Source organism: Penicillium riverlandense (genome assembly GCF_028828495.1).
Source record: "Penicillium riverlandense strain IBT 135883 chromosome Unknown utg000002l_segment0_segment0, whole genome shotgun sequence".
Lineage (NCBI taxonomy): Eukaryota > Fungi > Ascomycota > Eurotiomycetes > Eurotiales > Aspergillaceae > Penicillium > Penicillium riverlandense.
This window is the reverse complement of record NW_026643195.1, coordinates 2323159-2347585: the sequence shown is the minus strand read 5'-3', so window position 1 is coordinate 2347585 and position 24427 is coordinate 2323159. Positions and strand designations below refer to the sequence as shown.

At 52.8% G+C, this 24427-nt stretch overlaps 14 protein-coding genes across 14 annotated transcripts; 7 read left to right on the top strand and 7 right to left on the bottom strand.

The window, feature by feature from the left end:
• Window positions 1-440: 440 nt before the first annotated feature.
• Window positions 441-961, top strand: N7474_003254 (uncharacterized protein; the record flags this gene model as incomplete). The annotated part of the gene is made up of 2 exons (XM_057194669.1): window positions 441-638; window positions 734-961. The coding sequence occupies 2 exons, from the start codon at window positions 441-443 to the stop codon at window positions 959-961; spliced, it is 426 nt and encodes a 141-aa protein (XP_057056024.1).
• Window positions 962-1197: 236 nt separating this feature from the next.
• On the bottom strand, window positions 1198-3100 carry gpi16 (GPI-anchored transamidase subunit GPI16; the record flags this gene model as incomplete). Its single annotated transcript, XM_057194668.1, has 3 exons — window positions 1198-2246; window positions 2297-2691; window positions 2742-3100. 3 exons carry the CDS (start codon window positions 3098-3100, stop codon window positions 1198-1200), a joined length of 1803 nt encoding a protein of 600 aa, XP_057056023.1.
• A 41-nt stretch (window positions 3101-3141) lies between these two features.
• On the top strand, window positions 3142-3942 carry N7474_003252 (U1 snRNP-associated protein; the record flags this gene model as incomplete). The annotated part of the gene is made up of 1 exon (XM_057194667.1): window positions 3142-3942. The coding sequence occupies one exon, from the start codon at window positions 3142-3144 to the stop codon at window positions 3940-3942; it is 801 nt and encodes a 266-aa protein (XP_057056022.1).
• A 104-nt stretch (window positions 3943-4046) lies between these two features.
• Window positions 4047-4436, top strand: N7474_003251 (uncharacterized protein; the record flags this gene model as incomplete). The annotated part of the gene is made up of 1 exon (XM_057194666.1): window positions 4047-4436. One exon carries the CDS (start codon window positions 4047-4049, stop codon window positions 4434-4436), a length of 390 nt encoding a protein of 129 aa, XP_057056021.1.
• Window positions 4437-4679: 243 nt separating this feature from the next.
• N7474_003250 (ribosome-binding protein NMD3) lies at window positions 4680-6564 on the bottom strand (the record flags this gene model as incomplete). The annotated part of the gene is made up of 6 exons (XM_057194665.1): window positions 4680-5500; window positions 5554-5642; window positions 5712-5925; window positions 5999-6288; window positions 6347-6445; window positions 6500-6564. 6 exons carry the CDS (start codon window positions 6562-6564, stop codon window positions 4680-4682), a joined length of 1578 nt encoding a protein of 525 aa, XP_057056020.1.
• Window positions 6565-7196: 632 nt separating this feature from the next.
• N7474_003249 (uncharacterized protein) lies at window positions 7197-9745 on the bottom strand (the record flags this gene model as incomplete). The annotated part of the gene is made up of 3 exons (XM_057194664.1): window positions 7197-8939; window positions 8997-9628; window positions 9667-9745. 3 exons carry the CDS (start codon window positions 9743-9745, stop codon window positions 7197-7199), a joined length of 2454 nt encoding a protein of 817 aa, XP_057056019.1.
• A 705-nt stretch (window positions 9746-10450) lies between these two features.
• On the top strand, window positions 10451-11218 carry N7474_003248 (uncharacterized protein; the record flags this gene model as incomplete). The annotated part of the gene is made up of 1 exon (XM_057194663.1): window positions 10451-11218. One exon carries the CDS (start codon window positions 10451-10453, stop codon window positions 11216-11218), a length of 768 nt encoding a protein of 255 aa, XP_057056018.1.
• A 118-nt stretch (window positions 11219-11336) lies between these two features.
• N7474_003247 (uncharacterized protein) lies at window positions 11337-13123 on the bottom strand (the record flags this gene model as incomplete). The annotated part of the gene is made up of 2 exons (XM_057194662.1): window positions 11337-12997; window positions 13054-13123. 2 exons carry the CDS (start codon window positions 13121-13123, stop codon window positions 11337-11339), a joined length of 1731 nt encoding a protein of 576 aa, XP_057056017.1.
• A 222-nt stretch (window positions 13124-13345) lies between these two features.
• On the top strand, window positions 13346-14287 carry pre9 (proteasome core particle subunit alpha 3; the record flags this gene model as incomplete). The annotated part of the gene is made up of 4 exons (XM_057194661.1): window positions 13346-13369; window positions 13429-13613; window positions 13673-14091; window positions 14148-14287. 4 exons carry the CDS (start codon window positions 13346-13348, stop codon window positions 14285-14287), a joined length of 768 nt encoding a protein of 255 aa, XP_057056016.1.
• A 907-nt stretch (window positions 14288-15194) lies between these two features.
• N7474_003245 (uncharacterized protein) lies at window positions 15195-15533 on the bottom strand (the record flags this gene model as incomplete). The annotated part of the gene is made up of 1 exon (XM_057194660.1): window positions 15195-15533. One exon carries the CDS (start codon window positions 15531-15533, stop codon window positions 15195-15197), a length of 339 nt encoding a protein of 112 aa, XP_057056015.1.
• A 1467-nt stretch (window positions 15534-17000) lies between these two features.
• N7474_003244 (uncharacterized protein) lies at window positions 17001-17342 on the top strand (the record flags this gene model as incomplete). The annotated part of the gene is made up of 1 exon (XM_057194659.1): window positions 17001-17342. One exon carries the CDS (start codon window positions 17001-17003, stop codon window positions 17340-17342), a length of 342 nt encoding a protein of 113 aa, XP_057056014.1.
• Window positions 17343-18948: 1606 nt separating this feature from the next.
• Window positions 18949-20940, bottom strand: N7474_003243 (putative transcription factor; the record flags this gene model as incomplete). The annotated part of the gene is made up of 1 exon (XM_057194658.1): window positions 18949-20940. The coding sequence occupies one exon, from the start codon at window positions 20938-20940 to the stop codon at window positions 18949-18951; it is 1992 nt and encodes a 663-aa protein (XP_057056013.1).
• A 678-nt stretch (window positions 20941-21618) lies between these two features.
• N7474_003242 (alkene reductase) lies at window positions 21619-22821 on the bottom strand (the record flags this gene model as incomplete). Its single annotated transcript, XM_057194657.1, has 1 exon — window positions 21619-22821. One exon carries the CDS (start codon window positions 22819-22821, stop codon window positions 21619-21621), a length of 1203 nt encoding a protein of 400 aa, XP_057056012.1.
• Window positions 22822-23573: 752 nt separating this feature from the next.
• Window positions 23574-24345, top strand: N7474_003241 (ThiJ/PfpI; the record flags this gene model as incomplete). Its single annotated transcript, XM_057194656.1, has 2 exons — window positions 23574-24165; window positions 24221-24345. 2 exons carry the CDS (start codon window positions 23574-23576, stop codon window positions 24343-24345), a joined length of 717 nt encoding a protein of 238 aa, XP_057056011.1.
• Window positions 24346-24427: the final 82 nt, after the last annotated feature.

Here is a 24427-nt window from a genome sequence, read left to right as displayed (position 1 = left end):
CTTCTGATGTGTCGGTAAATAGAAGTAAAATAGAATAGACACACCGGTATTATGTTCAATCAAACTCTATTTTAGATCTTGATTTGAATCTCGAAGGTGTTCTGTCCTGACTCAGCTCCTCCACCCAAGCCAATAACGCCAAAGGCCCGTCTTCATGATGACTTCATCCTAAGGTGGCGATTGTTCCCTGCTAGAGGGCAACAATGAGGTCAAGGTTGAGAGCCAGTTTAAATCTCCGACGACTTCGGGGTTCTGTTTGCTTTGTATAAGCAAGCACTTATTCCAACCCATACTTCGACTTTCAGTGGTTTTATCTGCGCCGTAAGTACACCTGATTGTTTATTAACAGTACAATACTTTCAAATATCATTTCCTAACTAACCATCACGTTCAAGACATCTTCCAGTATCAAATACGAGTTCTGCTAAAAACAAACAACCATGAGCCAATCCGGCCAAGACGGTGCCAACAGCAGCGGCAACCACCCCACGAGCGGCATCGCAGGCGGCACCAGTGCCAAGCCTACACCAGCGAATAATGTCGGCGGCGGGGCCGGCTGGGGGGACAAAGGGTTCTTCAAGGGTGGTTCAGACCAGCAAGGGACTGGGGCTCCGCACGAGGGACTGGGGCATGTGGCCGTATGTGTTGACCATTCCCTATCTCATATACCAAGACTACGTATAGATCGGTTCACTGACATCTGTCCAATTCTTGCCGCTGGCTTTAGGCGGAGAACCCTCGTTCCAGTTTCGGAAACTTTTTCGGTCTCCAGGAGCAGAAGACCCGCGCCGAAAACAAGTTCATGGAGAAAGCGGACTTGGCGGCTGCCGACGCTCCGCCGACGACGGAGTCCGGCGAACCTACTTGTGCCGGCGAGGATCATTCTTTCATGCAGCGTAAACCGGGATGCCCGGATACGTTGCCTGGGTGGGAGAAGGCGAAGGATGTACTTGGGGCGTAAGTTTGTTTCTGGCGGTGGGTTCACTTGGATAATGTCGCTAACGAGGTTTGCATGCAGGCTACACCCTTAGGGTAGATGAGATGGGGTGTTGATCTCGATGACCTATGAATTAGTTTTCCCTGTATGTTTACGAAATTTGAATGATTTATGAAGCTGCGGTCACACTTCAGTAAAGTGAGGCAAAAGAAATATATTAGGACCACAGGCACTAGCTACATATTGTACGATGCCAGCCATTACTCCACCTTGGTACCTTTGCCACCAAGTTTATCACGTATGGCCACCACCTTCCCTAGGATTCGTGCCTTGAAGGTCTGGGCACCCAAAGCAGCGGCTTCGTCGGCGGAGACGACACGGCGAACCAAGATGTTGAAAATGGTGCCGAAGCCAAGCGCAATAACAGTGCTAGTCAGAATAATCACGTTGTACGGCATGCTGAAATCCGGGGTTGGTAGCGGCAGAAGAAGACTGGTGGAGCGAATGAAGACCGGAGCATTTTGCGCTGTGTCGCGAGTATGCGGCGAATCCAGAATCCGAATGACCGCAGGTGCAACGTTGAATCCGCGGTTGGCATCAGGAGGGTACTCGGTGTATCGAAGAATGGCCTTCTCGAAGTCGTAGGTGAGGGTGACGATCGAGGCGGCGGGAACGGACATCACCAGTTCAAGCTGCGTTCCACGCTCGCGGTCAATAGCCGGACGGTAGAAAGTCTCCTTAACAATTTCCGAGACGGGAATCTCTCGTCGCACCCCATCACGGCCGGTAATTGTGGCCTGCAGGGTGTGGATATAAGGCCGCAGAAACCAGGGCAGGGTTTCAAAGAAAATGAAGTCCACGTCACTGGTGTCCGACGGATTTCCGAATATGATGCGCATGCCACCCCGCTCGGCGCCGTGGCCGACGATAGTTCGTTCGGCATTCAGAATGGGTTCCTCCAGCGGGACCTGACTGGTGACAGGCTGCTCGGGTATGACCAGGTCAAACGGCTCTGATGCTTTCAGTGTGAAGCAGCGAGTAAAGCCATCCGTCTGTTTTGTTTCCAACGTCCCTTCTGAGGTAAACACACCCCGGTCGTGCGGGACTCGAAGGCAAACAGTTGATTCATGGGGATCTTTCGAATCCGTAAGGGGACAGATACCGTTCAGCGTCCGCCCAAAGACCTCACTAAGACTCCATCCCTTTTCTGTGGTCGTTTCGAGGGGGTAGCAGGTGTCATCTGAGTTGTACGGTTTGGAAGTATCACAGACCAACTGGTCATTAGGAACAGGGCGAGGGATTGGGTTGTCTAAAGACGATTAGTAAATGTGTTTTGGGATAGGATTAAACAATACGTACCACGAGGTCGCTTGGATCGTTCAATGTCCAAGACCATGTCCACGGTCTGCTCGATTTGTACCACACACTCTCCCTCTGGAGGACAGACCGGTCGAACATCCACTGACATACTTTGCCACGCTGCATCAAACAGCTTGTGTCCGTCAAAGAGGGTTGATATTCCTGCTTTTCCTTTGCAGGGAAGAAGTTTCAAAAAGGGTGTCAGATTCTCGGTACAAACCACCTCGCCTGGCAAGGTTCCGTGTAGAAGATGCAGGCCATCTGTAGGCGGATGATCGCCGGCCGGCTCAAATGACACAACTGGCCGAGTAGTACGGGTCGAGTCGATGAAATTGAGCGAGGCACAAAATAGACCAGACAGTGACTGGGTCAAAGTAATCCATTTGGCAAATGCCCTGGAAAAAGTCAGCCCTGTAACCGGTGTCTACCAAGAAAGCCGGCATACTCTTCATCACCCGGCGCATCAATCCACGCCCACAGTTCCACCCCAGTGCCGCCTTCTTTGCTGCCATTCCACGGCCGAGGGCCCCAGCTTTCTGCATCCCATCGCCCCGTCGTGAAGCGGAGATGAAGCTCTTTTGTGTGAGCATGTTGCAGAATCTGGCCTAATGCTCGGGGGAAGTATCTGAAATGTTGATTGTCGAAGGATTGCTGAGAGGTGTTGCTGCGGAAGTTGAACGACGCCAACAGCGACGATTGGGGAAGCGGGTGGAGGAAGAGGCGTTCATGGTAGTCAGAGGACGCTGCAGCGAGCGCGCTCCATAGCGCAAGGAGCGTCAGGGAGAATCGTGAGAGGAACGTCATCACTTCATGCTTGCCGGAGGTCGGTCTAGGTGGCTCGATTCATGCGACGTAGACCAATTGACAGGGGAAAGTTGGGACCAGTTGCAGTTGGAACTGGAGCTGCCAAGGGCTTGGAGGCTCTGAACACCGTAAGCCCAGACAGTCGAACGCAGCAGAGCAATCAACAACAAGACGACCGCACGAATCAGAACAAGAAACACCCCCGAACCTCTGGCCTGTCAACAGTCTCGCTCACCGCCTTCCGCGGCAAAAGCTACGGCGAAAGACTTCGACTTCCTCCCACCACGCCCATCTTTGCGCTCATTCTCTTTGCGGACGCAATCCATCTTAACCATGGCGGCGGAACAGAGAAAGCTGCTGGAGCAGCTCATGGGAGGTATGTCCGCTGCACCGCGCTCCAGATCCGGAGCGCCTATCTATCCCAATATGCTCGCCGAACAGAACTAACAACGCTTTTTCCCCCAACAGCTGATCAGCTCATTGGCACTGGCGCCCAAGGTCGCAATTCCCAGCTGACCATCACAGACCCCAAAGTCTGCCGTTCGTACCTCGTGGGTACTTGCCCACACGACCTTTTCACCAACACCAAGCAGGATCTCGGACCTTGCCCCAAGGTGCACAGTGAGGGCCTGAAAACGGAGTACGAGACGGCCTCGCCAGCAGAAAAAGCAAAATGGGGATTCGATTTCGACTATATGCGCGATATGCAAAAGTACATCGACGACTGTGACCGGAGAATCGAGACGGCGCAGCGTCGGTTGGAGAAGACGCCTGATGAGATCCGGCAGACGAACGATCTTGTACGTTTTCCCGGTCTGCTCGAAGCGAGATGTCTCAACTAATTAACTTTTTCTGCAAATAGCTCAAACAAATCGCCGATCTCACCAACACCATCAACACGGGTCTTCTCGAAGTCTCGGTTCTGGGCGAGACGGGCTCTGTCGCAATGGCCATGAACGAACTGCACAAGATCCAAACGGCGAAATTCCAGAAGGAGCAGATCGAGCGCGACCTCAAGAATCTCCAGGATACCTCCGGTCCTTCGGGACATCAGAAACTGCAGGTCTGCGACGTGTGCGGCGCCTACCTCTCCCGACTTGACAATGACCGACGGCTGGCGGATCACTTCTTCGGGAAGATGCACATGGGCTATTCGGATATGCGCAAGACATACAAGAAGCTGAGTGCCGAGCTGAAGGGCCGGGCTCCGCCTGTGCGGCAGCACCATGAGGAGGATGATAACCCGTACACTAATGGTGGTCGGGCTGGTGGCCGGGGTCCACGGTATGGTGGTGGCGGCGGCGGTGGTTATAGGAGGCGCGGAGGCAGATGGTGATTTCTTTTATCTTGTCTCCGGACCGGTTCTTTTGCATAGCGCAGGCGTTTTTACTCATCAAGTAGGAATCACTCGAATTCATATTCTACACCCAGATACTAGTTGCTGGTGAATTGTGTACCAACAGTGAACGCCATTTTTGAAGTCTATTTCAGGACTTTTTGTTGTATTGAAAACCCATTGAGAACAGAAGAGTCAAAAACACGCCAGCCATGATCGTCAAGGATATCACTCGCAGAAAGTTCATTCGCCATCCTCCATGTTCAACTCGTCAAAGTTATCAAGCAACTCATCCATGTTGATCTTTGGCACCTCGTCATCACTGCCATCGTCCTCATCCATCTCGTCGTCGCCCATCGCTTGCGGCTTGTTCCGGGTCTTATATAGATCCAGGGTCTGCCTCATCTCGTGATCCTCTTCGATATCACGCAAGAACATCTCATAGTCGGCCTCGAGACGGTTCTGCTCCTGCTCCTGGCGGCGGGATGCCTGGACAGCACCAGCAAGAGCCTCCTCCTCGTACTCGCGGGCCATGCGCCTGAGGCGCCAGGCGCGGTTCTTGGGCTTCTTCTTGCGGGCATAGTGCTTCTTGACGAGGACAACGTCCGGGATGGTCGAGCTGTACTGGCCACTTGCTTCGATGGCTTCGAAGTTATCGTTGTTGAAGACAGTGCCGCTGATGAAATATCCGAGAGCGGAATCACCAACATGAAGGATGCCGCCAAGATGAGTCCGTACGAAGTACTGGTTTTGGTTGGATCCTAGATCCGAGGCACGAGCTACAGTCGCTTCGGCTAGGAAGAATCGACCGTTCGACTGGCCGATGGGCTCGATGTCTAGGACAATAAACTCCTTCAACTCGGTGATATCCGCCAAGTTCTTGAATGGTGAGCGCCAGTAAATGTTGGCAGGAATTTCAGCAGTTTGGAGGGAAGTTGGATCGATAAGGCTGACGGAGCTTCCAATACGGTAGCAGAGGGTCAAGGGTGAGATGTTGCCTAGCTGGCGAGCCAGCTTAATTGGTAGGGCAACTAGGTCGTCTTTGCAGATCGGGATCAGCTCGACTGCGATGGAGTTAGTAAATGATCGAGAGCAAAATCCCAGTAGCTTTCCTGACCTGAAAATGTAAACTTATAGCTTTTGACTGAAGTGTGCGTGTCCATCGATATAAGTTCCTGTGACTTCTTCATTTTGCAGGGAACCACGCTGTAAAAATAGCAAAATTAGATCCGAGCCGATCACCTAGAGAGAGACGGGTAGGAACAGTGCACTCACGATGCAAGAAACTCGTGCATCTTCTCCGCATGGGATCTTGACGCAAAGTAGAAGTCTAGACCGTCCTTCGCTTCCTTGATATTAACCGTATCCTTGTGTGCGCCATTCTTGAGGATGAGCTGCTCTAGGTATAGGAAAGTACGCTTGTGAGGCACTTTCTGTCGAACCTGAACGGATGCTCTCCACGTATTATGGGTAAAGGATTTCTGGCAGTCTAAATAGTAGGAGAAAAAGTTAGCCAATCTTATCGACCTAAAGCATATTCTTCGGGGGATCCATTAACATACCAGGACACTGCTGCGATGCAACCACAAATTCCACCTCGAACGTCTGCTGAATGATTGTGCCCTGGAAAGCCTCTTGCTGGATAGTGATCTTGACCTTGATCCGGCGTGAGTGAGGTTCCGTCCAGATGAAGCTAGCATCAATGATTCGGACTTTCGACAAGCCCCGAAGTCGACGCAGACAAACAGCGAGCAGCTCCTTCGATTCGAGCGCGGCAACGACCCAGCTACTCGGGGGCTGCAGCCACCGCTCGCAGTCCCTACACGCATGGAGGACTCCGTCTCGTTGGATCCTAAAAAGTTGTCAGCCACCAGATTTCGATTTTTTCAGCACGCAGAATAGATATATACCCTTGGGACACGTCGACAGTGAGTCTCACACAATCCTGACACAATGCTCCGGCCGCAGTGGTTCCATCGATCGCAGCACCGCAGTTGCAGCAAAGAATCCTACATCCCACCGATTAGCATGAAAAAAATAGGTTTTGGATGATATGCACTCACGTCGCACTGACAGGCTCCTCCTGCAGTCCCGACATGGGGACGGGGGCATCCAGATCCATCGACATCGTGCACAGGATCCAAACGGCAGAACTGAGCAAAAGGAAAGAGTTGAAGACTCAAGCGACTGCTATCGGAACTTTTTGCCCCCGCTTCAATCTTTTTGTGGCTGACTCAGCGTTTGTCAGGTTTGCACCCGCGATAGTGGATTATCGATAACAGAGTAATGATTACTGTACAGAAGGAACTACATTTCTCTCTCTTTTTATGATACGAAGCTGTTAGAAAAAGGATCCATCCTAATGACGGGGTGATTTTAATTGCAAATAACTAATACTGTGTGAAATAATGCCTCTGCATGGCTCTCAAAAACGAGGTCATCAGGCAGGAAAAACAAAGCATAAAAGATCAAGACCATAACTAATAATGGAAAAAACTTAACAGTTCCCTTTTAGAGAGGAAGAACAACAGGCCGAACATATTACAGCAAGATATTCGACCGCTCATGTGTGTCCGAATCCGTACAAATCTCCCTCCCAGGTACATAAAAAAAGACATAACATCCATAACACCAGGCCGTAGTTGACACGGCTCACAAACCACCCCAGTGGTAAAAACGAGTGAATCAAGTCATGAAAATTAAACTCAGACATAAAACAAAATGCTGTACAATACAAGCCAGGAATATTCCTCCTTCCGATCAGCTCTGAAGAACGTGGCCGTTCGCCTGGGTCTCAAACAGAGCTTGCATCAGGGTCTCGTAGTTGGCTGCTGCAGCAGGCTGCCGGACGAGGATATCACGGACAACATTCAGCTGCGCCATATCCACGTTCGGGGCGGTTTGAAGAAGTTTCTGGATAGCCGGGGCACTCACCTGCGCGCCGAGCACCTGCATTGCGGCGGTCAAGCCGGTGGCGCCAGATTGCTGCTGGTACGCCGGAAACTGGGAGGCAGGTTGGGCGGGGGAACCACCAAAGGCAGAGGGAGGTGTCGGCGCAACTTGAGCAGCGGGTCCATGGCCTGGGGTCGTGTAGGATTGCTGGGGTGTGGTTCCCGTTGCAGTGACGGGACTCGCAGTTGCTGGGGGCTCCTGGCTGGGGTGGTGGGAGGGAGGCTGGACGGACGGAGGGTTTGATTCGCTGGTCTTGATGACGAAGACGACGAGAAGCATGCGTTCGGTGGCGGGGCCTTCGAGCGAGTTGTTCTCCAGGAGCTCGATGAACTCGGGCTTCTTTGTAGCGCCGGCTTCGATGGGGACAATGTAGGTGTCCTTCACCATTGGCACCGGGTGCTTGCCGATCACGCCGTACCGGTTACGGCCCTGGAAGTAGTCGAACAGCTTGTTGAACCCGGCTTGCTCTCCCGGCAAGTCGGGGCTGCCGACGGCAATCACTGACACGTCTGTTGAGGTGCTGAAGCGCAACCCACAGAGGTAGTTGCTTGCCAGCTGCACATCGATGCGTCCGTCAATCAGCAAGGTAGGTGGAGCAAGTTGGTCCCATGAAACTCGTCCGCTTAGGTCTGCACCACCGACGTGTTTCGCGGAAGACATAAATTCCGCAACAGGGGTCATTGCCATTTTGCCGCGCCAAACAATGCCTTCCTCCTGGAAATCCTTGGGTGAATAAGGCGGAGAGTCCGGTTCCTCATCGCGCAGAAGCTGATCGATCTCTGCATCCGCCTGGACCTTGCCTCGGAATTCTGGCTCGCGGATGTTGGTGGGGACCTCGGGGAAGACGTGATCGTGGTGCGCACTATCCGGCGACTGGCCACGGGCGTGCTGCCCGGAGGCGCGAGACTTGGTCGAATGTTGTAGCTTCGGACTGACTGGGCTCTGCGCCGAAGGGCTGCCCTCAGCCTCAGCCATGCTTCGACGCGGAGCAGCAGAGAAGACGGAGTCGGTGGCAGCACTGTGCGTCTCATCTTCAACCAACTCTTCGCCCTTGTGTGTGCGTCTGATTCGGGGGCCCTGCTCCTGGACAATGATGTGTTGGCGCTCGGATTCGCGTTTGATCTCGGCGTCCTTTTGTTGCAATTCCTCGCTGGCCATCTCCTCTGGCTTCATCTTAGACAGAGCGTCCGGGGAGAGACCACCTACGAGCAAACGATCCCGTAGAGAAGGGTTCTTCTTTACGTTGAACAGGATCGTCCGTAATTGCAGTTTATATGGTTCGTTGGGTTCCCCTGTCTTCCCGCAGATATTGTCATACAAGGCATTCTCGATCCTAAGACCGAGTTGCCGTGCCGCCTCCTCCGATGACTGCCCCGCGGGCAGGGTAAATGTCCCGTTCTTCTGAGCCCCAGCAATCTGTTCTACAAATAGCTTGACTAGAGCAGTGGCAGCGCTTCTCCGAGCGGGAATCGTAAGCTCCTCGACGGAACCGACAATGGCAGACGCCGGAACTGCGGAAGGAGACATTCGTTGCTGCTTGATCTGGGGTCCCTGTCGAAAAGATATGTCAGCAAGCTGAATTTCGCCACTCGTCCAAATAGCACTCACCGTCTCTGCGTCTGTGTGGTCTTCAAGCTTGCGCTTCTGCGTGCTGGAACGACGGGAATCGCCTGCATGGCCGTTCTTCTCCGGCTCGGCTGAAGCTGACCCTGCCGCTGCAGGAGAAGCAGCCGGAACGGGTGTCGCAGAGGCTGCCATTCGGGCTGGCGTACCTTCGCTTGCCCGACTCTTCCGGGCGCCTTTCTTGCCCTTCTTGCCCTTCTTCTTCTTCTCCTCAGCTTCCTGGCGCCGCTTTTCAGCAAGCTCTTCCCAGGGTTTCTCGCCTCGCGCAATCTTGGCGAGAAGGGCCTTGTGATTCTCTGGCCGGCATTGCTCACAATAATATTCGTCTGGCTCCTGGCCCTTGGGGAAGACCAGGCCCATGCAGTCGTTGTGTTGCCATGCAGAACATTGATCACAGCAGATCATATCTCGCTCTGTTTCCTCCTCCTCTTCGTATTGACCACAGATGCATCGAATGATCTCTTCGTCTTCTCCGTCGGGGGATTCAGGTGTAGGTTCAGCGGACGTCTTCTTGTCTTTTGGGCCTTTCCCTTTGCCTTTCTTCGGGGCATCGGCGGCCACGATATCGAGGTTCTTGTGTTGGCCCTTGGTGGCCCGGCCGGAGCGTCGCGGTTCATCTGGTCTTGCAGTTAGCATGTGCCTTCCAGCAAATAACCCCAGTCCAGCGCAATGGCCTCTGGGGGACCTGAAGACGATTGGCCCGTGGGGTCGGTGTACAAGAGCTTACCAGCCATGGTGAAGGTCACTGGTGGATTTCTACCGCGCGTTGTAGAAAAGGACGACTCTTCCTTGGGTTCAAACTATGCGCCGTCGCTGCCCAGCAGCGATCGTAACAAAGACTCTCTACGGTTGCTCAAAGGCGCTAAAGTAATACACAAGAGAAGGCGCTGCACAAGCGCGGGTGCCTGGTCCACGGTATTACTTGGTGTCTGCTCAAATTATCCAGACGCGCGATGGCGAGGAATGCGCCAGGTCGTGGTGTTGGCAGAGTCTGTCCCCTTGCGGCGCGTGCGCGAGCTTGAGCGGGGTCGCGTGAGGAGTATGAGACACCAGGGACGCGCCCTGTAAGAGAAAAAGAGTGAGGAGCGACCGATAAAAGAGAAAACACGATCGCTCAAGCAGATGGTGAAGGTGGATGGTAGTGGCGAGAGCGGGTGGGAGGATGAATGGAGATGGAGAGTTGAGCAGGAAAGGACGGGACGGACTCGTGCTTAGTGATGGTCAAGTCAAGTCACGTGGTAACTTCTGCTCTGCCACCGCCTTGCCGAGCCACACCAGCCACTCGCGGCTGAAACGGACCTGTGCCATCATCGAGCTTCTCCATATTTCCCCCGCCGGCAAACGACCTGTACAGCCCACTTCCTTCACTCAGAAGCGTCCTTGGGATCATCTACCTGCTTCTAAACAACAGTACAACTTTTCCTACCATCGTGTTGACCATGGCGGACGTCCGCTCGCTCCTCCGCAATGAACTAGCTACCCGCAAAGGCACATCGCAGCCCAACACCGCAGGCAACCGAATCAGCAAGAAGCGCAAAGTCGACAGCGGGGACGGCCACATGCGCAAGAAGATGCGCAGCACAACCCTCGACGCTGTTCATTCTGCATCGAGCACCCCAAATCCGCAGCCGCCCAGTGCCCAAGAAGAAGACTCAGAAGAAGAGGCGGATGTTGCTGGCCGCGAGACTCCTATAGACGAAGACGAAGAAATGGCCGGTCCCCTGCCGCCGGCAGATCCGCAACAAATGACTCCAGTGACGACGGCCGAGCCCGCGCAGCAGCAGACATCGTCAGCGGCAGTCGACGAAGACGAATGGGCGGCCTTTGAGCGCGAGGTCGCAGCCCCGACAAGAATGGTGCCGGCTGCGGTTTCAGCTGAAGCTACTATTTCAGCAGCACCGGTGACGGCGGAGGAGCTGGCTGCGCAGCAAGATCGGGAAAAGGAGATGAGTGCGACGCGAGCACGTGAAGCCGAGCTGGAGGGCGAGCGGGAGGATGCGGCGCGGATGTTGGAAGAGGAGTTTGATCAGATGGATGAGTTAGAAGAGCGCGTGCAGATTATGAAGCAAAAGCGGGAGGAACTACGGCAGAAGCTTGTTGAGGATCGGAATCGCATTCCCCAGCAGCAGGACCAGGATATGGCCTCTGCTGAGAGCGATAGTGACGAGGACGTGGACGAGGACTGGGATGATTGGCGCTTCAAATGATGATGAGATGAACACTTTTTTCTCTCTTGGTCTACTATGATACCCTCAGGAATTGAATGAACTGTTTCCTCCATATTATTTGTCCATCTAATACAGTAGTGTACATATTTGGTGCTAATCACGGCTCTTGTTCGTCGCCGGCCACCTCGTCGATCTCCATGTAGCTCCGGAGTCCTTCCTTTCCGACTCGCATTGCCTCTTCGATTTCGGCCTCGCCTTCTCGTAAGAGGTGCTTGCCCCGAATCAGATCACCACGCTGGCGCCGTTTCTCTTCGTCCACCCGCCTCTCTCGATCCGCCAGAGCCTTCTCACGCTTCTCGCGTTCGACTCGTTTCCGATCAAGCTCGGCTTGCTGCTCCGCAGTCAACTTCTCCTCGGGTGCGGGAGGGAGAGTGGATATGAAGGCCTCGATTAATGGGTTGCGCACTTTCGGCGCAAGGGCGATGTAACGAATGTCGGTGATTACTGAGGTCGGCAGTGCCTCCAGATTGGACGAGCGATTCAAGGCATGAAGCGGGACGGATTTGAGGAGAGCTGAAAGGTCCGACTTGCGGTTACTTTCGGGTTGCTTGAGCCGTGAAATATAGTCACGGTAGAACTTCTCGCGGTCCTTGTCGGAGAGCTGGGAGTCCTTCATCTCCGGCTCCTTTCTATACTTGCGCTTGAACTCGGGCCAGTACAGCTTGGGCGTGGCGTATTCTTGCAGGAAAGCCAGGTACTTGATGCGCGGGTCCTGTTTCTCCTGCTTCTCCTTGCGTTCTTTGACTTCTTGGATTCGGTCCCGACTCCAATTGGAGAAGATCTCGCGCCGTGCCTTCATGTTCTGAGGCGCGGTGTATCTGCTATCATCAAATATGCGGCCTTCTTCAATGATGCTTTCCCATGGCGTGAACGGATTGATGTTATAGTCGTCGAGCAGATCCCGGAAGAGCGCCTCCGCATCAGCGTCGGTCAATGCAAGACCCTCTGCACCTTCTTCCCAATCTTCCCCGGGTTCGCCATATTCTTCTGGGTCCAACCCATATTCTTCCCCCATGGCAGCCAATTGGTATTCCAGGTCCGCCTCGGTGAACTCTACCGGCTGGTCCTGGGCCCCTTCGCTCTCCGTCCGGGCACGTTTTGACGGTTGGTCGCCTTCCCCTTCACTGTCCGTCACCTCAACCTCCTCGTATTCATCACTATCGTAAGCACCCTCAGCGCCCTCAACAGCAGCATGAGATTCCGCAGAAGCAATTTCCTCCTTTTGCGGAGCATTTGTCACTTGTTCTGTAGGGACTCGTTCTTCGGGCTCCTCGCCTCGTTCTTTTCTTTCTTGCTTCTCGCGCTCCAGGCGGTCATATTCAACCACCCCCTTCAGTACCTCTTGGGGAAACTTCCAAAAGCTCTCGTTGGTTTCTGGGTTATAAACAAACCGCCGGCCAAGCTTGGTTTTCACCAGCAGCCATGGCGCACAGTCCGGTATGGGGTGTTTCGACTTTGGCCTGTCTTCGGGGCCTCGTCGGCCCCGGTCATGGTAGCCCTTTCCGCCACGAAACCCTCCTCGACCACGGCCATGCTGTGGCGCTCCAATTTGCGTGGGATCGGAGCCTGCGGGCCCGTACGGCGTTGAGGAAAACGGTGGGAGGGTCTCGGGAGTAAAGGATGGTACAGACTGAGACGCATCTGGTATGGTCACAGGAGGCTGAGGAGGCTGAGGAGGCTGAGGAGGCTGAGGAGCCTGTACTTGTGGGCGGATATATGTCGACTGCTTTGTGGCGGAATTATAATAGTACAAGTGACCTGCGACGGGGAGTTAGAAAATGGCATGTGGAGGGTCAGAATGGACGTAAACCCACCCGAAGGAGCGCGATGCTCCGACCACCCCGGGGGTAAAGGGGGAGGAGGAGTATAGGTCGACTTGAGCATGGTCAATGTGTGGTGGGAGAGTAAGTAAATGTCTATAATGTAAGTTCGAACCCAATCGATATCGTTCATATATCACGTGATGAGGACGCGCGAGGGCGAGCTGCCTGGTCATGCTGCCGGAGCTTCTGACCTTCCCATCCATCATCCCTCAACCTTCCCTCTACCCTCGTGTCCTATCTATAATATTCCTTTTCTCTCTCCCCTTCTTCTGCTTCATGCACCATGTCTCGGAGATATGATTCACGGGTGTGTCCATTCCGTCATCCCGTCGGTCCCCAACAGCTCCAGCTAACTGATGCCACCAGACCACCATCTTCTCCCCAGAGGGGCGATTGTACCAGGTCGAATATGCGCTCGAAGCCATCTCCCATGCAGGTACAGCCCTGGGGATTCTTGCCAAGGATGGAATTGTGCTCGCCGCCGAGAGGAAGGTGACCAGCAAGCTCTTGGAGCAGGACACCTCCGCTGAGAAGCTCTACACCATCAATGAGTACGCCTGCCTCCCCGCCTCTACTATAATGTGTTATGTGATCCGCTAATGTCTAGCAGTAACATGATCTGCGCCGTCGCGGGCATGAATGCCGACGCCAACATCTTGATCAACTACGCTCGCCAAAACGCCCAGCGCTACCTCATCACCTACAACGAAGACATTCCCTGCGAACAGCTCGTCCGCCGGCTTTGCGACCTGAAGCAAGGATACACCCAGCATGGTGGTCTCCGTCCGTTCGGTGTGTCGTTCATCTATGCCGGGTATGACCACCTCCGCCAGTTCCAGCTGTACCAGAGCAACCCAAGCGGGAATTACGGTGGATGGAAGGCGACGAGCGTGGGCGCCAACAATGCTAGTGCACAGAGTCTCCTCAAGCAGGATTACAAGGAAGATTGTGATTTGAAGGAGGCGTGTGCCATGGCGGTCAAGGTTCTGAGCAAGACGATGGACTCGACAAAGCTGAGCAGCGAGAAGAGTGAGTATATCTCTTGCCCGTCTATGCTGATCAATTTACTGACCATCCTTTCCCAGTCGAGTTTGCAACAGTGGGAAGGACTAAGGATGGCAAGATCTACCACCACCTATGGACCGCCGACGAGATTGATGCTCTGCTGCGGGAACAAGGACTTGCCAAGGTCGATGATGAACCTGAGGCGGGCGACATAAAATAGACGGGGTCTTTTCTGCGCTCTTTCTTCTGTTCCAGATACTTGAAATCGAACTGGGTTTCTCCCACCATCCGTCCGTCTCCTGCACCCTCTGTGACGTGGCATGCGTCCACTTGTCCTGGTCGTCAATTCAATTGTTGTCTTGAGTAGTCCATTCGACGAGCTTGACTTCCACCGCTGCACACAGGCACGTCCACGTATCTATGGGGGCCCGAATGGCTTGTGACCCCGGTCAGCCCTCGGGTAGAATCCGTAGTTTGTTAGCGATGATCCTCGCAGCGACTGATATTTAATTCTCCGACTCCTAGACTTACAATAAGGACAGATCATAAATGTCAATGTTATTGTTTGATTCCCATACGCCGCCGCTTGGTCACGTGCCAGCTCTCATTATTGAGGGGCATCGTTCGTCCTCTTGTGCTCTCCCTTTGCCCTAACGACTATGGGGATTTCTTCGCCACGAAAAATCGAATGGTTGGCAGCTCAACTCTTTTGTGTTTCAGGTCTTCTCCGTCCTGTTCAATTGCGGAGACTGGGCCCCTCTACCATGCGATTGAGACCGTCTCAGCGAACCGCTCACCCAGGACCTCAGGGCGCTTAGCAGAGGGGTGTTCCATCCCACAGTCTCTCCTGTCAGCGGAGACTTGCCACTAAGGGAATTTACAGCCTATCAATCAGGGAATTTCAGGAACTCGACCAATGAGATTTTTCGTCATTTCCCCCCGAAGGGGTTGCTATCTTGCCCTAATGTGAAGACCCAACTCGAATAAGAAGTCAACCGTGGAATGGTGAAACATGAAACGCCTTGGAAATTCCCCAGAAAAAAAAACAGAGAGAGAAGAAGAAAAAGCAAACATCAACATTCCGAAACCAAACCAAATGTTCCTGCTGAAGGATCAAGAGGCCCGTCCTATCTCGTGAGAGTGCTCCTCCGATCCTCGCGCTCCTTCTGCAGTGAGCGGATTTCTGTATCCAGATCTTTGATGAGCTTCAGAGATCGATCCATCGAGGCTATCAGCGTGGCTCCCTCGCGTTTCCACCGTTCCAGCCGGTCAAGCTCGGCGCTACGACGGCGAAATTTGGTCTCGATTTTCTCGCAGAGCCGACACTTGCTGTTGTCGTTCTCAGTCATATTGACGAGCCTCATGCCGCATGTTTCGCCCGTACGGTATTCGTAGTTGCACCGGTGAGCAAAGCTCGTCCAGCTCCAGTCTCCACAGGCATATCGCTTCTGGTTGTAAAAACACATGCCTATCAGATCCGTTAACGCTGCCCCATCTGATACCGCCGATCCGAAACTTACTGGCTCACAGGTATGGTCGTGGTTTCAGCCTGGATCACGAGCGCTATTGGTGGTACGTGACTGTCAAGCTCGAGTTGGCAATGTTGATTACCCCTTTAACAGAGCTGGCCAACGACGCGGGTTGTTCAATTAAGTTGAAACAGCTTTTGATTTTAACGCTTTTTGGAGGAATATCTATTGACCTCAATTGATGGTCTGATGCTTGCAGTTTGAAACTGGGTTTGATTGTGAAAAAGCAGTTGAGGGACTCAACTCCTCTATTTATGTTTTGGACAAGATTCTCATGCCATGGTCTGGCTCCCCAATGCTCGTGTCATCGGCTTGTTGATCGACGCTCGTCGCTGTGTGACGGCTTATCACCCATGGGCTCTCCGTCACTAGAATCCACACCTCCTTTTCTTGGTCGATCCGGTTGGCTGTCAGCAGTTCTCCGGGTGGTGGAGACCGTGCGATGCCCAGGACATCCGGAATGGGACTATCAGGATCAAACGATTGCTTCATCAATGCATGCAGCTTCTTGCTGTGGCGATGCCCTATCTCCACAGGATGCACCAGGGAGAGAAAATCCCGCAATGCATGGCTGCTATCCTCTCTGTCTCTGTGATACGACCACTGCAGTCATGTCGCCGTCAATCGCCTTCCCCGCCTTCATGTGGATGCCGTTCGCATGAAGCCAGCCCCCCTTGGAGGGCCGTTGGCGTTTGCCAGCTGTCGCTCTGATGCAATCCTCGGGGCTCTCCAACCAGGATTACCTGGTTTCCATGCAGAGCCGAAGGCACTATTGTTGCGAGTGCGTGGGGACTGCCTGCACGTTCCCCTCTGACTGCCCAAAATGAATGTTCGATAATCCCATGTTTTTTCCAACACAATGACCATTGATTGGTTCAACCATATGGCCTCAGCCGTGAACTTCAACACGGATTGTCTATCGGAAGCCACACCTCTCTACGACGGAAATTTCTATCCAATATTTTCTGCGTTACCGCATCTGCATATGCTACTGGATACGTTGAGGCTTTTCTCACCGGGCCTACTGCCTTGATCTCCGCGTATGGTGCTGCGGCCATACCTTGTTAATCCCCTCACACCCACTTTCCCCTGTCGAGCTCTGAATTCGCAGGGGTATCAGAATTCAGTTATGATCCCCGTTTCACACCTACCGCACCCTTCCGCTTCGTGCCTGAGAGCCAATGAATTGTCACGCGAGTGGCAATAGTCGCGTCACCCGAGGCCCGCATCACCGACTCTTACCTTATCCGTCAACATGAGCCACTGAATTGACTCTCGCCCGGTCCAAAGACAATCTGAACGAGATAGATCCATTTTCGTTCAGCTGATCACTTGCACCTGCAGAGGAGGGATCCTGCATTTGTTCCCGCTCATGTGTATGGTTCATTGTCATCGCCTACAGAAATGATAGGATATCATTGCTTCGCGGCGTTCCTCGCCGGCAAGAACCGTGACTCCTTCCACATCCTGCTGAACACCATGCAGCCGCACCAAGAGCTCAGGGACTATGACGTGGCGCGTTGCTTTTGGTCTTCCATGTCCAGTCCTAGTACCCGGGGCTTGACGGTTGGATCCGAGAACGAGAGGACACCAAATGCGAATATCGGACTGGTTCCACCCAGAGGCCCAGATGCTATTTTCATTCGCAAGAATCAACGGACACTAATCTTTGTCCAGGATGGGTTGACAGTGGCTGCATCCGTGTCTCCGATTCTCCTAAGGAATCTCTCATCAATCGGGCACTAGATCGTCGGATTTGCTACCTCATTACGTCCGCGGCTTGGAATGATACAGACGATCCATGACATGGCCAACTCAACATCCCTGGACCACGATGGCCAGCAGCCTCAATGGGACGTAATTGCTGGGAGGACTCGGTTCTTTTATGCGGCGAACTTGTCCATCAGCACTGCGGCCCTCGATCGAACTCCCCAACCCCCCCTGCCTTTTTGCCCCTCAGCCCCCGGTCTTGCCGCCGAAATTCCCTAGTCTGCCCTTGGTGTACCAGACTTTGACTTGGGCCCCCAGGATTTGTCCAAAAGCAATAGGAGATCACAAGCGAGATTCGTGCCCAACAGCGTAGCTGCCAGACGCGTTGTTTTGAGTCATTTCAGATGATTCGGTGCCATTTTTTGGTCATTTTGTTGCCCCATGCCCTCCGGAACAGCTTGCTTCAACGTTGAAATTGAATTTTCAGACCCGCATGCACTTTCCCACAGCGCCGGGCTCGCCAGATCCCGTGATTTCCAAGTTAACGGACACTCCCGCACCCATTTACGCACATGCTGGTGCTAGGCGACAAATGGTGGGCGATACATTCACCTTGGGGTATTCGAAGTTGAGAGGGCCCGCCGCCCCGTATCCGGTCAGCGGCCACGGATTGGCCAGCTGGGGAAAACGTCTGAGGATGCAGTAGAGCGCGTCGTCCAATCGAACCCCGTGGCCGGGGTGCGCTACCATCTGCAGCTAATGCAACATCCACTTCCCTGTCCGTTCGGCCCTAGAGAGATCCGTGCATATCAGGGCTTGCTACCCGGGAGACCAAAGGCTGCAATGCATGCACATCGGTGGGCCGTGTCCGCATCGAGGCGGGCCCTCGCATCGCGCTGCTTGCGCCTCTGAACGTGGGCATGCCAGAGTGTGGCGTTCCACCCGGGTACATGCCTTGTCAACAATCCCCGAAGCTTCCGGAGCTGCCTTCTGGGTTGTATGATCTTCTATCTCATCTTTTTGTTGAACGCTCAAGGCACTCATAAGAGGTCTACTATACTTGTGTTGGTCTTACCAGCAGATGGTCCCGCGTGCTAACGAATTAACCTCAATGTTCATATCTATCTAGTCCAAGACGGTTTTCTCTTTTCACGAAGCAACGGAGAATTTGGCACCGTGATCACCCAATATAGGTCATGACAACACTGACACGAACGCAACCAAATGTTGGTAGACCACGCCGTGCCCTTGCTTAACTCCCAGAACACTATGGCAATCAAAATAAAAACTGGTACTCTCAATTACCAAGTGGCATGCACGATGATTCCTGGCGATTTCATTCCGTAACAAACCCATATGTCTAGGACCGACTAACCAAACCGCATGTCTAGAGGTACAGTAGCATAAATACCAATGATACATCAAGATCTTTCATCATTACTCGATCAGGACAAAGAGAGATACTCCACAACCAACATTCGAACGATTGCTTTGGGAGCTAGATAGAGGCCAGTAGGTCATCCATAATTCCCGCGCGGCAACCATACCATACTTAGGTAGCTATCATGCCGGGACCGGTCCTGTACAAGCAGAAAGAAAATGATGGGAAAGCTTTTGCGCATTCCCACTATGAGTAGTTTCATCAAGCCCCTAAACCTTGCAAGCTCCACAGGTCACCTTCCATATTCGGCAATAGGTTATCCAAAGCACTCCACTGCTCAATTGAATAAGCCATCTGGAACACGTCCTGCATCGGCATCATGAAAGAAGCATCAAACCCAGGAGTCCCAGCCATGATATTATCAAGCCATTCTGTAGTAGCTGCTGGCTTGATTAAACCATCGGTGGCATTTCCCTGTTCAATCTGATCTTCCTGTAGTGCGGTGTGCGTTTCCGAATGATACTGCAGCAGAAAATTGATCTTGGGGCCGAGGCTCCGTAAGATATTGGCAGCGCTGGTCGCAACGGAGAAGCGCTCTCCAAATATTTCGCAGACGGCTATAGACAGATCTACTGCTTGGATGGCTTCTGGTGTCAGCGCACCACGCGGATAAGCCAGTACAAAACCAACAATGGTCATGGATGCATTCCACTGCCATTGGAAAGCCTCATGCCAACCAGTTAGAATGGTTGTTGATGACAGCGTTTGATGCATTATGTTGGTGAGTGCCATAGCATGGAGAGCGCATTTCGTGGCCAAGTGTTCTGCCAAACTTGAAGGAGGTCCCGGGACAAAAGAGATAAAGGGTCGATAGATGTTAGTACACAGATTGTGATACATCAGCTCCAGATTTAGGCGTTGACGCTGGAGCCATACTGGCGCAAACGGCTCGATGTCCAGTTTGGTTCCATCTGTGGAGAAGGGGATGCCATCTTCTTGTCTGCTTGTTTTGAGAGCACGTGGTAGTTCATCTACCCATTGGTCTAGGCTTCTTGCATGCAGCTGCAAGAACTCGGCATGAGACTCTAGAGCTTGGGGGTCATCCCAAATGGACTGTCCTTGGAGAAGGTTCACATCCTTCGTGTAGAATGCCTCGTGAATCTCCCGCGCAACAATGAAGAGCTTCGAGTTGTAGAGGTGAAAACTGAGCCATGTTTTGTTTTCGCCCAAATGAGCCAAATGAGACCCCGACTGCTTCGCAGTTTCAGGTTGGTCGTCTGGAAGCCCCGGCTCGGCAGAGGAACGATGGAGAAGAAACGGACGACCTAGTTTTATGCCAACTTTGGCGTCAAGCTCATAAAGAGCCCACCACAAACGCTTCCTCAGCTCGCGTTCCGGTGCCGGTACCGCGTCCGAGGGCGCGACATGTAGCCCGGCGGCATAAGCTGCTCTAGCGGCCGTGCCACACCAGGTAGCTGACATGTTTTGGAAAGATCCGTTGCATAAGTATATGGAGCACAAGATAAGAGATTGTACCGTCGAGATGGTGGGGCTTTCAAGCTGGTAGGTAACTAGCTGCTGACAACGTTGGAAGTACCGACGGCCGGCGACACTGGCGTCCCCGTCGATGATGGGCTTTTGTCGTTGAGGGCCTAACTGTGAAATACCGTACTGCATGCACATGGCAATCACGATGTCAACGAGCGCAGAAGGCCTTCTTGTGTCTCCAGATGCGGTCCACAGTGATCGATAGTGGTCCATGAATTCGGATTCGTTGATGATAGGAAATAGACATGTATGGTAAGATTTCCAAAACAGATCGAGAAAGTACTCTTCTTGTGTTGGGCTCAGCAATTCCCCTGCCGCAAAGGGGTCTCCAGCGGAAACGGCGACTTGCTGATCTGAGTCGTCTTCTGGGTTCTTATCGGTTGTACCGTTTAATAGTGTACTTGCGGAGCCATGAAGAACCATTTGGTTCGACATTTGGGTCTGCTGGAGGATGGTACCCAAGTAACTATTCATGCGGCCGATGAAATGAAAGAGCGATGACGGCCCGTACCATGACGAGTTTGGAGAGCGAGCAGTGCCGATCTCGATGCCCTCCCAAGGGCTGCGTCGATCGTAGTCCCATTTTGTCGGCCTTTGCGACATGTGCATGTCTGGGGGTGAATGGCTGGTGCGACTGGACGACCATGCTGGGCCAGCCAAAGAGGTCTGTCCAGGAGAACTGGGCGTCCGCATCGAGCTGGCCATGGAGCTCGACGGGTACTGGGTTCTGTACCAGAGCAATTCATCTTCGATTTGGCTAATGTGCCCTTTTAGCCTTTCTACCTCTCTATAAAGATACCATTAGATGATGGAATTATACACTGCTTCAAGCGAAATTCCATACCTCATCGCCTGTGGTAGTGTTCTAGGCTCATCCGATCCGCTCTGCAGGCATGGCTCATTCCTTCGAATACAGGCTCTACATGGGCGTTCATTGTCACACTTGGCCCTTCTCGCGCGACACCAGTCGCAGGCGCGTGGGACTTGCTTCCGCAGGGGTTTGATAGAAGTGCTTGCCTTCGCCGTGCCTATCCTGTTTCGCGCCGGTGCATGCATGGCAGGTCAATAAATGTCGATTGCAGTAGCCCACAATTCGGGGTCAAGCCGTCCACCAGTAAACCATGCTCAGACGCGTGGTGGTGAGGTGTGTAAGACAGATGGTTTCCACTCGGGCTAGAACCCGGCCGACGGGCCAATGCCGACCGAGCAATGACCATCACGTGATTGCTTATAGTATAGATCTAGATTCAGAAACTTGGACCAAAACTAGAGACAAAATTCTCAATTCTAGATGTTCAAGATACTGTTCTAAGCTCTATGGAAGTTTATAAATATATCAAGCCAAGTGGTTCCAGGACCAACGTGACTAAACCACAAATTCTACTATGCGACAACTGCCTCTTCCTTCTGCTCAACCATTGGATGCACAGCATGTGAGTGTGCCTCCACAAATTCCGGGCTGAATGGATAGTCATTGTAGCCCAACCATTGCTTGTGGCTGTAGAAAGTCGGTCTGTTGTACTGTGCCAGAGGGATACCATTCTTAATCCTGAAGACCAAGTCCGGATTGGCAATGAAATGGCGACCAAAAGCGACCATCACGTCCCACTTTTGGTAACGTTTCTCGACTGCCCAGGCTGCGGTATCTGGCTGGTAGCCACCCGCAACGATAACAGGTGAGAGATTGTCCCATTCCTCGAGGATGAAATCCAGTGTCTTGTCCTGATGGATCTTCTTGTCGTTCCAAATCAAGGCTCCAGGGTCCCCAGTTGCCTCGACAAGAGACAGGTAGGCAAATCTCACGTTCATATTCTTGAGCTCCGTGATGAGGTACGTGTAGAGCTCAAGAAAATCGGTCTTCTCGGACCCTTGGAAACCAGCATATGGAGAGAACCGGATAGCCACTCTTTCACCTCCGATAGCTCCGACGACAGCCTTGACAACTTCTAGCGTTAACCGAGCTCTGTTTTCGATGGAGCCTCCCCATTTATCAGTGCGTTGGTTAACGCTGGACGTGAGGAACTGATCGAGTAGATAACCGTGCGCAGAGTGTATCTCAACGCCATCAGCACCAGCCGAAACTGCACGCTTCGCTGTGTTGACAAAGTCTTGGATAGTCTCCAAGATCTCGTTTTCCGTCATAGCTCTGGGTGCAATTGCGGAGCCCTTCATGGCCACAGCGCTGCTGGATCTGTAGGGGAACCCTCGTGCTGCCAATAAGTCGGGATGAGATGCCCGTCCCATAGCCCAGATCTGCTGAAAAAAGAAGGACCCGTTGGCGTGGACAGCATCAATGATTTTGCGCCAGGCTTCGGTTTGCATATCGCTGGCCAATCCGGGATTATTCCAATTGCCCTCTTCAAGGTGTGAAATTGCTGTGGCTTCTGAGATAACTAGCGTCCCGGGTGAGGAGCCACGGTCGGCGTAGTACTTTTGCATAAGCGGCAGAGGAACATGGCCGTCGTCGCTGCGGAGGCGAGTCAAAGGTGGGAAGACGATGCGATGTTGTAGCGTGAAGGAGCCAACTTTCAACGGCTTGAAGAGTCTGGACTCTGAAGGGATGTATTTGTCTGTGTTCGAATTCATGTTGACTTGGGTATGAAGTGTTGTTGGGAAATAGTGAAGGATCGCGACCCGTAGTCAGATATATATATTGCGCGAGAGTGTTTAATCCAATGACTTCCGTTGCAGTCTTAGAGTCCTAATATGTTCAAAGAACCGCATTTATATGTCTCCGGTTAGTTATAAATCCTGACTGTCAATAATGTGTTTTTCACGGAATGATACCATTCATTTACTCACGGAGTTCCGGAGTCAGATCGCCTGAGAGAAGTGTGATAGGCTACCTGCGAGGACTTCTGCCCTATTTCAGCCCCACATATCCGCAACTCCGCAACTCCGTCACGCTAAACCTGAACCCACTTAATTGATATGTGCCCACGGAGTCTCGGTGTCGCGGAGTTTGGGAGTTTAGGGGCGTAGTGACGGACTCTAGGAGCCGGAGTCTAGGAGTCAGATCCAGACTAGCTCACAGCCTACGTGCCGAATCCGGTCCAGATATCTGTAGTCCAAGTTTCGGAGTCTAGGAATCGGAGTCTAGGAGCTTATATGCAGCCACCATGTAGCAGTAACCTGGAACCTCACGTTCTAGAAAGGAATGTCCTCACTCATTGATTCCAGTTGGAATATAAAAAGGTGCTCATACCCCCGGTAAAACCCAGAACAACAACCGCAGCAAACCAACAGCAGCAGCAACAGCAAAAACAGAGATTCATCTCAACACAACAAGCCTAAAGCTCCATCTTCTTCACTTTACATTCCCAACCAACACCAGCAAAATGCCTGCCCGCCGAGCTCTCATCTCCATTACTTCAGCCAGCGCCACGCTGTTCAATGGCAAAGAAACAACCGGCCTCTTCATCAGCGAAGCCCTGCATCCCTACAAAGTGCTCGTGGCCGCCGGCTTCGAAGTAGATTTGTCATCCGAGACTGGCAGCTACACGCCGGACTGGCTCTCCCAGCAGCCAGACTTCCTGAACGGCGAAGACCTGGAGATCTGGAATGACACGAACAGCGACTTCCGGAAGAAGCTCGACAATATGACCAAAGCAGCTGACCTCGACGGGTCGAAGTACGGCCTGTTCTATGCCTCCGCTGGCCACGCCGCGCTCATCGATTATCCCACTGCCAGCGCGCTGCAGAAGATCGCCGAGCAGGTTTGGGCTAATGGCGGCATTGTGGCTTCTGTTTGCCATGGCCCTGCTATCTTTGCCAATTTGCTTGACACTACTACTGGAGAGCCTCTTATCAAGGGCAGGAAGCTCACAGGGTTCACCACGGAGGCCGAGAATACCATGGGTATTATGAGCGAATTGAGGGGTCTGGGGACTGAGATGGTGGAAGAACTCTCCCAGCGGTTGGGTGCTACTTGTAAGTTGATATATCACTCTTCAGTCCTGGTATATCTTTACTGATATTTGTCTAGATGAACGTTCTGCTGGCATCTGGGATGATTTCCATGTTGTTGATGGTCGCCTGGTGACTGGCCAAAATCCTGCCAGCGCACTTTCCACCGCAAATGCGGCCGTTGAAGTTTTTGAAAAGCTTTAGATGAGCTGAAGGACTAGAAAAAACGTTGTTCGTATTTCATGGTAGCATAGATCTGACTCCCTTTTCTTAATTGAATGCCGTC